Genomic DNA, 16268 nt, shown 5'->3' with positions numbered 1-16268 from the left:
AGTCAAGGCAAAGGCAGACTGTGAAGAACTTCAAAAAGATCTCATCAAACTGAGTGATTAGGCAACAAAATGGCAAATTTAATGTGGATAAGTGTAAGGAAATGCACATTGGAAAATATAACCCCAACTATACCTAATATGATGGGGGCTAAAACTAATCAGAAAAGAGATCCTGGAGTTATCGTGGATAGTTCCTTGAAAACATCCATGCAGTGTGCAGAAGCAGTCAAAAAGGCAAATAGGTATTATTTAAAAAGAGATAGAAAATAAGACAAGGAGCATCTTACTGCCTCTATATAAATCAATGGTACGCCAACATCTTGAATACTGTTCAGAAAAGGGCAACTGAAATGATGAGGGGCTTGGAACAGGTCCCATCTCAGGAGAGACTAAAAAGATTGGGACTTTTCAGTTTAGAAAAGAGGAGACTGAGGGGGGACATGATAGAGGTATATAAAATTATGACAGGTGTGGGGAGGGTGAATAAGGAGAAGTTATTTACTTGTGCCCATAATACAAGAACTAGAGGACACCAAATGAAATTAATGGGTAGCAGGTTTAAAACTAATAAAAGAAAGTTCTTCTTCACTCAGCGCATAGTTAACCTGTGGAACTCCTTGCCAGAGGAGACTCTGAAGGCTAGAAGCATAACAGAATTTAAGAAAGAGCTAGATAAATTCATGGAGGTTAGGTCCATAAAAGGCTATTAGCCATGGGTAGGACTGGTGTCCCTGGCCTCTGATTGTCAGAGGCTGGAGATGGATGGCAGGAGACAAATCGCTTGATCATTGTCTTTGGTCCACCCCCTCTGGGGCACCTGGCACTGGTCACTGTCTGCAGACAGGCTACCGGGCTGGATGGAACTTTGGCCAGACCCAGTATGGCCGTTATTAAGAACTTAGGCACAGCTGTTTATTGAGTGATAAGTTAGTGCAGGGATCTGCAATCGAAATAGCAAGAAGAGCCATTTTTTCAAATTCAGTTACAAAATCAATCCTTCAAGAGCCGCAATGGACGTGAATACAAGGCAGTCCTTCATAAATAGCGTCAACCCATACTTTCTGTCATGCTTATTTTAAGAACAGCGTGCACATGATAATTCGTACCAGTTAGAAAGTTGTAACCTCCATCTCCAGGCTTTACCTGTTTCAGCCCCTAAATCTGCCCTCATCCTGTAAAACCACCCCCACCCCTAGGCTTCACCCTTATAAACCTCAAACTCCTCCACCCCCAGCCCATCCCCAGGATTAACTCATCTCAGCATATGCAGCTCCTCCGTGGCTGGCCCTCTGCTCCTTGCTGCCTTCTTGGCGCGGCTGCACAACTCTGGCAGGGGCAGGCTCGGCCACCTCTGTCCCCAGCTCTCCTGCCAGCTTAGACTTCCGCCCACATGGGCCAGCTCCCTAACCTACCGGCTTCACTTCTGTTGCTCCCTGCCCTGCTGCAGCTGGCTGCTCAGTGGCTCCGGAGGGCTGCTTCAACAAAAACCTAAATTCAGTTGGTCTAACGGTGGGCAACTGAATTTAGTTTTTTTGTTTCAGCGGCAGCAGCCTCCAGAGCTGCAAGAGGAGTCAGTGGCGGCAGCGCTTGCCACCACAAGTGACTCCTCAAGGAGCCGCATGTGGCTCCAGAGTCACAGGTTGCCAACCCCTGAGTTAGTGGTAGCTGTGAGTGGTCAATCCTGCAGTGTATTTGCATAGTGCAGTCCAAAATTCTATAGCTTTCATTTGCAGACACACTGGTCTGTGAAAAATGTGGCTAAATCAGAGAATTACAATAGTCTGCCTGGACTGGAAAAACACACAAAGGATTTAAGCAGTCTTTTTTTTTTTTATTGCACAATTTGTTCACTTTAACTTGCAATCTATCATTCAACCATATTATCACTTTTCCACTTATAGAGGTCATTTTACATTTAGGTTATGCTGGGAAATAGCTGCCTAATGACACTCATTCAGCGTGAGGTCTTTTCACTCTTCATATAAACAGATATTACGCTCTACATTTTTTTAAAAAATATGCTGACACATTTATGATGGAAAAATATTGCTGACAATCACAGAACACTAGAACTGGAAGAGACCTCAAGAGGTTATCGAGTCCAATTCACTGCCTTCTTGGCAGGACCAAGCACTATCTAGATTACCCCCACCCCCTAGTAAGTGTCTGTGTAACCTGCTCTGTGGAATCGCCATCACTGGAGACATTTAAATCTCCCTAGGTAACTTATTCCAGCTTTCCACCACCCTGACAGTCAGGAAGCTTTTCCCTGATGTCTAAGCTAAACCTCCCTTGCCGCAGTTTAAGCACACTGCTCCTTGTCCTACATTCTGAGGCCAAGGATAACAATTTTTCTCCCTCCTTGTAACCCTCTTTGAGGTATCTGAAAACTGCTATCATATCCCCTCTAAGTCTTCTCTTTCCTAAACTAAACGAGCTCAGTTCTTTCAGTATTCCCCCATAGCTTACGTTCTCTAGACCTTTAAACATTCTTGTTGCTCTTCTCTGGACCTTCTCCAGTTTCTCCATTATCTTTCTTGAAATGTGGTGCCCAGAACTGGACACAATACTCCACTTGAGGCCTAATGAGAGCTGAGTAGAGTGGAAGAATGACATCTCATGTCTTGCCCTCAAAACTCCTGTTTAATACATCCCAGAATCATAACAAAAAGCAGTCAAGTAGCACTTTAAAGACTAGCAAAATAGTTTATTAGGTGAGCTTTCGTGGGACAGACCCACTTCTTCAGACCATAGCCAGACCAGACCAGACTCAATATTTAAGACACAGAGAACCAAAAACAGTAAGCAAGGAGGACAAATCGGAAAAAGATAATCAAGGTGAGCAAATCAGAGAGTGGAGGGGTCAGGGGGAAGGTCAAGAATTAGACTGAGCCTATAGGGGCTCGTCTGCATACTTGGCTCAGTCTAATTCTTGACCTTCCCCCCCACCCCGATTTGCTCACCTTGATTATCTTTTTCTGATTTGTCCTCCTTGCTTACTGTTTTTGGTTCTCTGTGTCTTAAATATTGAGTCTGGTCTGGTCTGGCTATGGTCTGAAGAAGTGGGTCTGTCCCACGAAAGCTCACCTAATAAACTATTTTGCTAGTCTTTAAAGTGCTACTTGACTGCTTTTTGTTTTGATAGTGTATAGACTAGCACGGCTTCCTCTCTGTTACTATCCCAGAATCACGTTTGCTGTTTTGGCAAGAGCATCACACTGTTGACTCATTTTTAGCTTGCTGTCCACTACGACCCTTAAGTCTCTTTCTGCAGTACTCCTTCCTAGACAGTCGCTTTCCACTTCATATGTATGACGCTGATTGCTTCTTCCTAAGTGGAGTACTTTGCATTTGTCCTGGTTAAACTTCATCCTGCTTTCCTCAGACCATTTCTTCGCTTTGTCCGGATCATTCTGAATTCTCTCCCTATCATCCGAAGCAGTTGCAGCCCCTCCCACCTCGGTATCATCTGCAAACTTAATCAGCATGCTCTCTATCCCAATATCTAAATTGTTAATGAAGATAGAGAATAGAACTGGTACCAAAACAGAACCCTGCAGAACCCCACTTGTTATGCTTCCAGTGTGACTGCGAACCATTAATAACTACTCTCTGAGAAGTTATCCAGGCAGTTATGCACCCACTTTATAGTGGCCCCATCTGAGTTGTATTCGCTTAGCTTATTGATAAGATCACGAGAGACCGTGTCAAATGCCTTACTAAAGTCTAGGTATACCACATCCACTGCCTTTCCCTTATCTACAAGGTTTGTTATCCTGTCAAAAAAAAAAAAAGCTATCAGATTGGTCTGGCATGCTTTGTTCTTTACAAATCCATGCTGGCTGTTACCTATCACTGTATTTTTATCCAGATGTTTGCCAACAAATTCCTTAATTATTTGCTCCATCATCGTGCCTGGCACAGAAGTTAACCTGACTGCGCTGAAGTTTCCTGGGTTGTTCTTTTTTCACTTTTTATAGATGGACACTATGTTTGCTCTTTTCCAGTCTCTGCAATCTCTCACAACTTCCAGGACTTTTCAAAGATGATAGAAGAGGTTTCTGATCCTTTAGCTATCAGCTCTTTAAGTATTCTAGGATGTATTTCACCAGGCCCTGGTGACTTGAAGACATCTCATTTTTCTAAGTAATTTTTAACTAGTTCTTTATGTGTTTTATCCTCTAAACCTACCCCCCTTCCCACTAGCATGCATTAAGTTAGGCATTTCTGCATCAGCCTTCTTGGTTAAGACCAAAACAAAGAAGTCTTTAAGCACTTCTGCCATTTCCAAGTTTCCTGATATTGTTTCTCCCTCCTCACTGAGTAGTGGGCCTACCCTGTCCTTGGTCTTCCTCTTGCTTCTAATATATTTATAGAACGACTTCTTGTTACCCTTTATTTTGCTGGCTAATTTGAGCTCATTCTGTGGCTTGGCCTTTCTAATCATGTCCCTGCATACATGCATTGTTTGCGTATATACATCTTTTGTAATTTTTCCTACTTTCCCCTTTTTATATGACTCCTTTTTGATTTTGAGATCATGCGAGATCTCCTGGCTAAGCCAAGGCGGTCTTTTACCATACTTTCTAGCTTTCCTATACTGCGGTATAGTTTGCTTTTGGGCCCTTAATAAATAATGTCCCTTTGAAAAACTGCCAACTCTTGTGAGTTGTTTTCTCTCTTAATCTTGCTTCCCAGTGGGCTACAGTGTGCAAACCAAATAAATATTATGTTTGAAAATTAAACTTACAATCCAAACTCCAACCATAAAGCAAAAGCATACATTGTACTGCAGTCTAATATTATCGGGATGACATGAGAGAAGAGAAGCGCGTACAGATAAATGTCATAGAAGTTTGAAGTCAGAGGTAAAAGCTATGTTTAATAAAAACAAGTATACATTATCCAAAATAAATCAACATGATTTTGTAGCAGGTTTTTTTGGTAATATCACCTACAAGAGAACTAATGTGATAATATCAGATTCTGCAAATAGACACAAACAATAATAATATGATCACAGCATTAATTTCTTTTATTGTTTTGCACAATGGTGGGTTGCACATGTGGACAAAGCACACAATTTTAAAAAATCAGTTTCACAAATTAATATATTACAAGAAAGTCCAGTGGTTCAACATTTTAAATCTAACTTTTTTCAAAAAAAAAAAAAAGTGGTAAAAAAATACAAATATCAGGATTTTGACTGCAGACCAATGCAAGTTTTTAAAAAGACTGAAGTTGAAATGGACTTTAAGCTTTTAATTCTTAAAAACAAGAACTCTCACATCCTTAATTGCCTCCCAGAGAAAATACTCATCTCTTATATGCAATAACATACAAGTATACAAAAGTGAAAATTTCTGTGCTCAAAATGGACATCCTTATTTCTGAACACAAACAAAAAACTCCATGTTTGTCAAAGGCCCGTCATTGCTGTAAGCAGACAATACTTCCAGAACATACAAAACAATACCTGACAACACTTCTACAATTGAAAGCAACTGATTCATTCTAGAAAATTATGTGTAATACCTGTTTTTAGAAAATAGGTGCTTTGGTGAAATTGACTGTGAATATTAACTTGCACATTATGTACAAAACCACCTCTTATATTAAAAGCTACACTTATCTCCAAAATTCCATATACACTATAAGAGAGATTTCTGCTGCTTCTGTTTTAATGCTGAGCTGGAGATGCAGCCCAATGTACTAAGATGTCATACCATGAAGTTTGCTGCACTTGTAAGACTGCTACTATTTGTACAGTTACAATATCTTACCCTCAAAGAATACTGTTTTGCTTTATTCCTTAGCAGTGATAAGAGTAAGCAACACTTTTTGGAGTCAAAGCTAGTAGGCCTGTGTTAATCAACTCTGTTTTGGAATGACTGGATATAATTTTCATTAGAGGGCACAGTCTGCATCAACCATCTGTAAGAGGAGAGACCCTGGCTCAACAACTCTCTGCCCTGAAACAATCTCCCAAAATCCTGAACTTGTTCGTGAAACCTAGCAGCCTCAGAAATGAAGCACAGTTTGGGAGAGACCTGTCTGGGAAAACCAGCTGTGACAACACCTTTGAAATTTTCTCTAGTCTTCTTTGGAGTGATTGCTAGCTGAGCAAAGGAAAGTGTTGAGGACAAACAGGCAATCAAACACTATTTGACAGAATTATACAATAGTGAACAAGATTTCAGCTGGTCTTTAAAAAAAAAAACAAAAACAAAACAAAAAAAAACAAGCTGCACAAATATTACAGCCTGAGACCACTATTTGATATTCTTTGAGCAGCAAGACGTGGGAACCTAAAAACAACACAGAAACAGGAACATACAAAGCAAAGGAACATGGACAGTTTTTCCTATGGGGCAAAGTTTGCATTTTTATTATACATACATACACACAAATGTGTGCACTGTCGTGTGTGTGTGTGTGTGTGTGTGTGTGTGTGTGTGTGTGTGTGTAGAGAGAGAGAGAGATATATATATATATAGACAGATAGATATTTACATCCATATTCACAAAGTAACACCCTGAAGTAGATTTAAAGGCCATATCCAGGAACAGAAGACATGAACTCTAGTATTTGTACTAGAATATATTTTATCTGTACAAAAGAACCAAATATGCATATATTCATATGGTATAAAGCTTATTAACAAAAAATAGTCTGCTACTAACATTAGGTTAAATAGATGGCTTTACAAGATTCTTTAATAATGCAGTATAGAACATTTCTAAAAGTAGGACCAAAATAAAAATACATAAATGGGTTTCTATTCACAGGAAAAATAGCTGCTCAATATGACTACATTTCATATTCCATAATAGGGAAAAGTAGCAAAACTTTATAAATCTCCTGGGATGCAATTTAATTACTGCATTCATCTAGAAAAATAGACTTTTAGGATGAACAAATCTGATTCACTTCCCCATCCCCAAAAGCATGTCTATCTTTTTCCTCTCTTGTTTCCAGCTGGAGGCTTCTTCAGCTGAAGAAGTTGCCCGCCTGTCCCAAAACCTGTAGATGCAGGATTTGACACCCCAAATGTCAAGCCAGCTGATGCTGTGATGCCAGGATTACTGAAGTTAAACCCAGATGTAGTTGAGCTGCCAAAGCCTTGTATGGGAAGGAAAAACATTTTAAAATCAGTCAGTCAAATCATAACCGCAGATTTGCCCGTCCTCCAGTTTGAGAGGCATAGCTATTTACCAAATATCTACTAATTACACTCCTCTGAAGATATCAAAGTGAACCCACAATATTATAATCACATTATGAACACACCGATTTAAGCTTTCAACACTGAGTCAAACACTGTAAGCCTCTAAGCTACTATGCATAGCATAATCGTTTTTCCTTTATCATCGGGAGTACGTAACACCTAGAGGTCTCTGCTTAGATTGGGGCTCTACTCTGCATGGCACTGTGTACAAATAGTCCTTGTCTCTACAGGCTTACAATGTACCCAGACAAGCCAGAGAAAGTGTAGAAGCAGCAGAGGCACAGACAGGTGAAGTGACTGGCCAGTGGTCTCACAGCAAATCAGTGGCACAGCTGCAAGATATTCGTCAGTCAGCCTTGTGCATTCTTGACTAGACCACACTATCTGCCTAATGTGTGTGACAGAGACCCTAAATGAAAAGGGAAATAAGCAAACACTAAAAATCCACGCCAAGTCGTGGTTATTTTAAAAAGCTCTCCTGAGTTAGTACACAAAAGATAGCATTTGAAGAGAGCAAACTCTGGAAAAAACAATGAATGGCTCAGAAGACGCAGCTACAGCAGACAGACAAAATTCATCAATCTTCCTTTAGACTATCAGTGAACAGGAGAAATTTCATCCCCACAAGGTAATTTTGTTTAGGAGCTTACAAAACAGGACTGACCATGGTCACATAATAAACTGTTTTGCAGTAATTAGCAAATAAACACCATGTTCTGTTCACTCATTTGTGAGGTGAGACTAGGTGATCACAATTGCCTCTTCTGGTCTTAAAAAAGTCCCTGAACATGCAGAACAGTAAGAATCAGTGACGTACCGATATCAAATTGCAAATCAAGTTATAAATAAATTATAAATAAAAGGAAATGCTCCAGCCCCAGCCCTGGGCCCTGCACTCTGGTGGGGCTCTATGGAAAGGCTCCAGCCTGGGCCCCAGGCACGCACTGGCACCTCTGCTGCGGGGGCCCCAGTTCCCACCATTCCACATAGGAGTGGGGGGACGGGGGCTGGCCCTCCTGCTGTGTGCTGCTCTAAATTGGCTCATGTGCAGACTGGCACGCATGCTGGGGATTTGCTGACCCCTGGTCTATATGTTGGTCAGTCTTCTCAGGTCTAACATAGGGCAAAGATACCCTTGTTATTTTGAAATAAGGAAATAGCAGTAGCAGAAGCCTCTTCCCCTGTACTCTAAATGTACTTCCTGTGTGGCTTCTCTGCTTTGCTTGTGAGCCAGTATTTAGTTTTTTGTGAGATGGATCCATGAAGAGGGGTGGGAACAGGTAATGGAGCAAAGAATCACTATATGACGACCACTTCCAGAACAAAGGAGTTATTGTAGTACAAGCTTGATTGAGGAAAGTAAACCAGATCTGAAGACAGGATCTGCAGATGGTGTCATGCACCCCCTCCAATGAAAATTGGCTTACGAATATGAATATGCACAATTCAAAGTTGCTTTAGACAAAATACCTCGTGTAGAATATCAGTTTTAAAGTTACAATCTGCTGAACATGTATATCCTGTTTTTGTACATGTACCATTCTTGAGTGTGAAGTTAGGCATATGAAATATGGATCAGTTTATAATTCTAAATGTATTAATGAGGGCCATTACTGATGCTCCATAAACTTAATCAGTTAATGATCAAGTCAGTGACCTGTGAGCAGTCTTGTTTGTTCTGTGAGCTCATACTATGGTTCAGCTAGAAAGACCTATGGCCAAGCCATGAGATGATGAAACCCATTTTATATCTGGTACTTTTCCACTGCCAGTGAGAAAAGTTTGAACTGAGCACAAAGAATTCCTGACTTGGGCGAAAGGGATACACGGTGGGAGGCAACCAAACAACAAGGGCAGCTGCCAACAATCAGGAGATTTCACCTCTTACCACCTCAGATGCCTGGTGGAAAGATCTAAGACTAAATGGGGAAAAGATGGGACCCAAACCAGGAGGCTGCTTGGCCTGAAAAGAGATATTTAGATCAATTGTTTAGGGGTAAGAATTTGCATGTAACAAGTTTCTTAGTGTATTACACTTAGCTGGCATTTTTATTTTTATTTGGTAACTTACTTTGACCTAATAAATTTGTTAGTCTCTAAGATGCCACAGGACTGCTTGTTACATTGATCTGACTGTTTTCACTTGCAATTACTTAATCTTACTTTTTGTACTTAATAAAAACACTTGTTGATTATTAAGCCCAGTGTAAATAGCTGTTACCTGGGGGCGGGGGGAGCAACTGCTGTTCATATCTCTCCTTCATTGATAAAGGGGCAGACATTTTTATGAGCTTTGTGTGTGTAGAACACAGGTGAGAGAGACTGTCTTAGGGTTTTGGTCTCTCTTGGCGATTGGTTTACTGGGTGCTGAACTTTTTCAGCTGAGCCCTCCCAGATCTGAACTGGTTCAGTGCCCGAGTTGCCATGTAAGGGGGTATTAACCCAAACTTTGTGCTTTGGCTGGAGGACACCAGAGCTTACATCTCAGTAGGACAGGAATGTGGAGAGTCCCAGAGAGCAGGAAGGCAGGTGTCAATGGCTTGATCAGCACAAGGGGATTTCTGTGATCCACCCCATCACAGGTGGCTCTCAACTCCCATATCAGACCTTAAGTATGAAAGCAGATGAAAACTAATCAAAGACCAAGGAAGACGAGTTCTTCTGACAAAACCTTGCATCTTTTTTGGTGGATACTCAAAAGTCTACTGCTAAGGGTAAGAGTCTTTTACTGGGGCTGCTCTTGGTATCTTAAATGGCCTGTCATGTGGTGCTGAGGCACAGGATGCTCTGTGAGCAAAGCATGGCTCTGGCATCTTTCATGGAGCATAAGGAATCTTGAGCAAAGGTGGCTTCCAACTCTTCTCTGGCGTTCTCAGGAGTTATCTGATTTGGGACAGGGTCTCTGCAGAGATGGGGTACAGAGGGAACAAGCTGCGGGGGAGGGGCAGCCGATAACATGCTGCTGGCTGTAAATATGCATGCTCTGCTAACCAGCTGGGCAGGCTGGAGAGAAATACTTGAGGGGCCAGATTCGGAACCCAGGGCTGATTTTGCCCACTCCTGCACCAAGATAAAAAAAAGACAGTGGATCTGGCCACTGTAAGTGGAATGTGCCTCACAGGATACGCATGACCTGAAGCCTGAGAACTCCGAATCTGCCACTAAGCAAAAATTAGAGAGAGGGGTCCAAACCCCCCCACCCCTTTTTTGGCAACAGTGAATGAAAACAAAGAAAAGAGGGAGAAATTGAATGGAATTAATCATGAACAGCTAACTATGAGAAGCAACTTATGCCAACAGCCAATGAGCAGATACCATTTGTTCCAGCACATTGTAATAATACAGTAGTAAGAAACTGAGGAATGGTTGCAGCTGCTCTGTCCTTTATGCCTTCAGATGGGGGTGTCAAGAGAACTTGCATGGTACTGACCTGGCCTAAAAGATGCCATTTAGGCCAAAGCTCTGCTCTCGTGCTCATCAGGTGCATAACGACATGAAGTAGGATTCACATGGATACATACTCAGAAAAGAAAACTTGAAAAAATACTGCATAAAATATAAACAAGATAGAACGATACTGCATTACTAAATATATTGCTGTGTGGATAAAAAGTTGCCTGCCACTGAACGCAGTGACTAGTTTTTACACAATGCATTTTTAATATAAGAAAAAAAGAGTGGGAAAAGACAGTGTGGGATCCAGAAAGGATGAACTTGGAAAGCTACATTTTTCATTCTAAAAGACAGTGTAAACTCTACAATTAAAAACTGGACACAGCCAGATCAAAAGCTGGTGATTATCTGTGAATCCTAGAAAGATGGGGAGACTAAAAAGAAGTTTATAGTAATACATCTACTGGAAAGAAGGGCAATAATGGCACATGAACACATACTCCCCTAGACCTAAACCACTGTACTGACTGATTCAAGAAAAAGCTGTAGAAACAAAATACCATTTTCAGTACCACAGATAATCACAAAATCCTATAAAACAATGGCAAACAGTGACTGGGCAACAGGACTAACAAATGACAGACTGTGTTTAGTAAGTATATCCAAGCCCAGTTATCCCTAAAATAAATCTATACTTTAAAATCACAGTAAATCCAGAGGCCATCTGACCCAGTCAAGGATTAAAGTATGTGTAAATTAAAGTTACTTGGAGTACCAATTTCCATAAATAAGTTACTTACCACTGCAACTCGTTCTATGCAGTGTGTGCGTGCAGCATGCATGAACTGTCAGAAATTTTTCCCTTAGCTGCACCAGTCAAGCCATCAGGGAGCCCACATTTCCCTGTGCTGGCTCCTCGGTTCCTTCTCACTGGAATTCTCTGATGACGGGGAGGTGGGCGGGATTTGGAAAGGACATGAGCAACACATGCCGAAAACCAAGAGTTACAATGGTAAATAACCATAAGTAACTGCACTTTTCTTTTTCGAGTACTTGCTCATATCCGTTCCTTGTAGGCAACTCCAAAGCAGACATCCCTGGAGGTGAGATTGGAGTTCTACCCTTCCACTGAGCAGAGGACCCCAGGTGTCCTTCCTGGCTTGATGTGACAATGCACAGTGGTTGGCAAAAGTGTGGACAGAGAACCAAGTGGTGGCTCTACATCCAGATGTCCAGAATCGGGACCTGAGCCACAAAAGCCGCTGAGGCAGCCTGTGCTTTGAGAGTGGGCCAAGAGGGAAGGAGCTGGAACCCATGCAAGCCTGCAACCATGACCCAGGAAGAGTTTTTTTGGGTAGAAACTAGTTGACCCTTCAACTGCTCTGCAACGGCCACAAAGGGCTGGGGAAACTTATGACAGGGCTTCGTTGTTTCCATATAAAAGGCTAAGGCTCTTCTAACATCCAAGGTGTGAAGTTACTGCTCCTTGCCTACCTAACGAATGGGGTTTTGGGGAAAAACCATCAGGAAAATGTCCTGGGACACGTGAAAGGTTGACACTACCTTGAGCAAAAAGGCACAGTGGGGGCATAACCTGACCTTGTCTTTAAAGAAAACAGTATAAGGGGGATCTGATGTGAGAGCCCATAGCTCACACACCCACCTAGCCAATGTAATAGCCGCCAGTAGGGAGACCTTGTCAGACAGCTGTAGCAACACACACCAACAGGCGTTCAAAAGAAGGTCTCGAGTTTAGACAGGACCAAATTGAGACCCCACAATTGGATGGGCTGCCACACGTTTGGGTAAAGCCTGTCTCGGCCCCTCAGGAACTTGTTTACCATTGGGTCGCATAGAGGGTCTTGGCCCCTGCCCCTGGGTGAAAGGTGAAGATGGCTGCCAGGTGACTGAGGAAGAGGATAGCACCTGAACTCTCAGGTCTAGAAGGTAATCCAGAACCAGGGGGACAAGGGCAACCATAAGGGACACCCACTTCTGGGTAGAGCAGGTGTAAAAATGCTTCCACTTGGCCAGACAGGTAGGCCTCGTGGAGGACTTTCTGCTTTCCAGCAGTACTTTCTGCACCTGGGCTGAGCATTGGAGCTCTGCTGCTGTCAGCCACAGAGCTTCCATGTCATCAAACTGCAGGAACCACAGATCTGAATGGCAGAGCCTACTTGAGTCCTGTGTGGTCAGTTCAGGGACTAACGGGAGCACGAACTACCTGTCGCATGACAGGCTCAGGAGAGTGGAAAACCAGGGCTGTCTGGGCCACGTGGACACGATGAGAATCAGTGACGCCCTGAACTCCTGCACCCACAGGAATACTCGGTGTAACAGTGGAAATAGAGGAAATTCATACAGCAGGTCCCCGGACAGGGACTTAGCAACATATTCCTCCAGAGAGGCCCTGCCTATGCCCCTGAGGGAGCAGAACCTCATGCACTTCCTGTTCTGGCATGTGGTAAACAGGGCCAGGAGGGGAAAATCCTCCTTGAGGGTCCATTCGTGGCTCGAGAAGGACCTGCTTAAGTGGTAGACCAAAATGTTCTGGGCAACTGGGAGGTAGGAGGCTATTGGGTGGATTTCTGCCCACTGCAGAGATCCCACAAGCGAATAGCCTCCCGACAGGTGGTGAAAGCAGGCTCCACTCTGCTTGTTGATATAAGAAACCACCCATATATGATGACTAACCTGCCTCCAAGCTGGGGAAGAAAGGCCATACAGGAGAGATGAGCTGCCCTCAACTCCCTGGCATTGATGCTCAGGGAGAGATCACTCTCTGACCACATACCTTGTGTCCGCATGTCCACGAGATGGGCACCCCAACTGGTGTCTGACACATTGGCCATGAGCCAGAGGGTTGGTAGTGGTCTGGAGAACTGAACCCCTGCTCACACCACCTCTTCCAAGCTCCAACTATCCAGGGAACGGAGAACGTTGGCAGACCCCATCATGACACTGTCCCATGCATGGATGGACAGTTTGCGAGTATGCACCAGCCACATCTATGATGACTGCATGTGGAGCCTGGCATGCTGTATTACATAGGTGCACACTACCATGAGACCCAGAAGGTGCACACAGGTCCTTGCAGTTGCAATTGCGAACACCGGGCCTGGGAGCCTAGACCTGACTACCTGAAAGCATGACCTGGGGAGGGAGGCCTTGGCTGCTGCCGAGTCCAGGGTTGCACCCCCAAACTATTGCTGGAGTAGGGACCAGAGTTGATTTGGGTTCATTCAGAAGCAGGCCCAGATCCCAGAAGAAGCCCTGGGCCAGGGCAATATGCGTTCATACTTAGGTAGCAGAGCACCTCCGCAGCAGCCAACCATCCAGGTACAGAAACATCTGGATCTCCCGTGTCTGGAGGGTGGTGACGACAACCAGCGTGCATTTCGTAAACACCCGCAGGACTGTGGAAAACCCAGAGGGGAGGGATGTAAACTGGTATTTGTCCCTGCCCACTGCAAAACACAGGAACTGTCGATGGCGGGGTGCAACTGAGATATGAAAATAAGTATCTCAGATTGAGGGCAGCATACCAGTCTTCGGGAGACAGGGAAGTGATGATGGATGCCAGTCACCATATCTTGAACTTCCTTTTGACCATAAAGGCATTGAGGTTGAGATGGAACCTCCCTTTGCCTTGGGGAGCAGGAAATATCAGGAATAGAAATCTGTACCGACCACCTCCACGGCGACTATCACCACCACCACCAGGGTGACGAGCTAATGCACCTCCTCCTGCAGGAGATGCCCGCAAAAGGGGTCACTGAAGAGGGATGACGTAGAGTGTTACCGGGGGGGTGGGGGGAGCAGAAGGGGATAGCATTTCTAGGACCGAGTGGTGCAGAGCCTGGCATGTAGCCAAGGCCTCCCTCCCCAGGTCCCGCTTTGGGGTAATCAGGTCTAGGCTCCCAGGCTTGGTGGAAAGGGAACAGGTGGTCCCAAAAGGAAGAGGTGAGGCTGGTAGGCTGTCCTTGAGTGCCGGGATCTAGACAGACCACAGAAGTGACCAGGGAGACTCTGCCTCAGTGTCGGGAGAATACTCTGACACCGACCATGCAGAGCTCAGGCAGATGTAGATGGTACCACAACCGGCACACACTGAGCCATCAACTCTGGCTTACCCTGGTGCCAACAGGGTAGCAGAAGAAGCATGGGCAAACTCAGGACCGGAAGGTTGAGGGTGTTGCCAAGGCCCCCATCAGGCTGTCGCCGTCCCAGTGCTGTGCGTGACCCTGCCAGTGCTGGGTCCAGAGCCAGAGTTGGGACACAGGCAGGGTGGACATTGCCAGTGCCATGGGTGCTGGTGCTGCACTGTAGTATGGGCTGGCCGAGGCTCCTGTCGCCTTACTACATGACCCACACTGCTCCTGGTCATGATCCTTCCCCAAGACTGGTGCCAGCTGGAGGGGGTGGGGAGGAAGGAAGGGGAAGAGGGGTAAAGGGAAAGTTCAGTAAGGTCCTTATATGCCTCAAAAGCCTCAGGCATCAATGGCTCTGGGAAGCACCCTGACGGGTTGGACTGCCTGCACAGACTTCATTTTATACCCAACTGACATGGCACAGGCTCAGCGCCTGATAGGGCCACGTGTCCTGCTTGAGGGTGCATGTAGGGCTTGTACCACAGGGGCAACCTGCCCCTGCTAGACCTCCTATTCTTTTGAGGCAGGGGGGACTGGGAGCAATGCCAAGGCCTGCATGGTGCCAGGGAGGTACGAGGAAGTACGGATATCTCCCGCACACTCTGCATTGATGGTGCTGGGTCTGACTTTGGTGTTGGATGCAGCACTGTCTCCATGAGGAGAACCGTAAGACATGACTCCCTCTCATGCTTGGTCCAGGGCTTAAAGGCCCTGCAAATGTTGTATGTCTTGGACAAGTGAGCCACACCCAGACACTTGAGACAAGCCAAGAGTGGGTCACTACAGGGTATTAGTCTGTGGCAACTCCTGCAAGGTTCGAAGCCCTGGTCCACATCGACCACACGGAGCAAGGACCACTAGCTCTGCAACTGAACTAACTAATAAAACTGAACAGGTATTTAACAACTACTTAAGAATTATGAGCACAGTGAGACTGCTAAAAGGGTGTTGCCAGCGAGAGTAAGAGCACATTCCAATGACTGTCACAGGCACTAAGAAGGAACTGAGGGGGTGAGGAGCCAGCAGGGTATAGGATGGGCTGATATGCCAGTACCACTCTAGGGGGCACCCTGTCAGATCAATGGGTGTGGGCTCCCATTAAGAGAACTTTTCCCTACTAAGGGAAAAGTTTCCGACAATGCATGCACACTGTGCGTGAACACGTACATGAAAAAGACATGAGCAAGCACTTAAAGAACCTTGTTAACTTACACCTTATTGCACATCTAAGCAGTATCATTTAAGTGATTATTCATGTTTCTTTATCTCTCTGCCAAATCCGAAAAGCTTTTGGGCACATCTTTAAAATTAGGCATGTTTCAGTTCCTTGCAAAATTGAGGTTTTAATAAATACTGCCACTTGGTAACATAAAATTTAAAGTATTGAATGCCTTCAACCTTTTATAACATTCCTTTTAAAATGTTCAGTATTAGAAAAAACCAAGTTGCTTACAAAGATTAAGCAAGTTTTGCACTTCTTAGTATTTCATTTGGA

General features: G+C 44.2%; 1 protein-coding gene across 1 annotated transcript in view; it reads right to left on the bottom strand.

Annotated features, from left to right (window-relative positions):
• Window positions 1-4864: 4864 nt before the first annotated feature.
• The window catches only part of NUP58 (nucleoporin 58), a 55351-nt gene continuing 43947 nt past the window's right edge, over window positions 4865-16268 (bottom strand). Inside the window, exon 16 of the mRNA XM_074985616.1 lies at window positions 4865-7123. Within this exon, the coding sequence (XP_074841717.1) occupies window positions 6954-7123 (170 nt within the window). The 3' untranslated portion in view covers window positions 4865-6953. The remainder of the gene's footprint in view (window positions 7124-16268) is intronic.

The sequence above is a fragment of the Carettochelys insculpta genome, chromosome 1 (genome assembly GCF_033958435.1).
Source record: "Carettochelys insculpta isolate YL-2023 chromosome 1, ASM3395843v1, whole genome shotgun sequence".
NCBI lineage: Eukaryota > Metazoa > Chordata > Testudines > Carettochelyidae > Carettochelys > Carettochelys insculpta.
The sequence above is the reverse complement of the archived record's forward strand: the minus strand, read 5'-3'. Positions and strand labels throughout refer to the sequence as shown.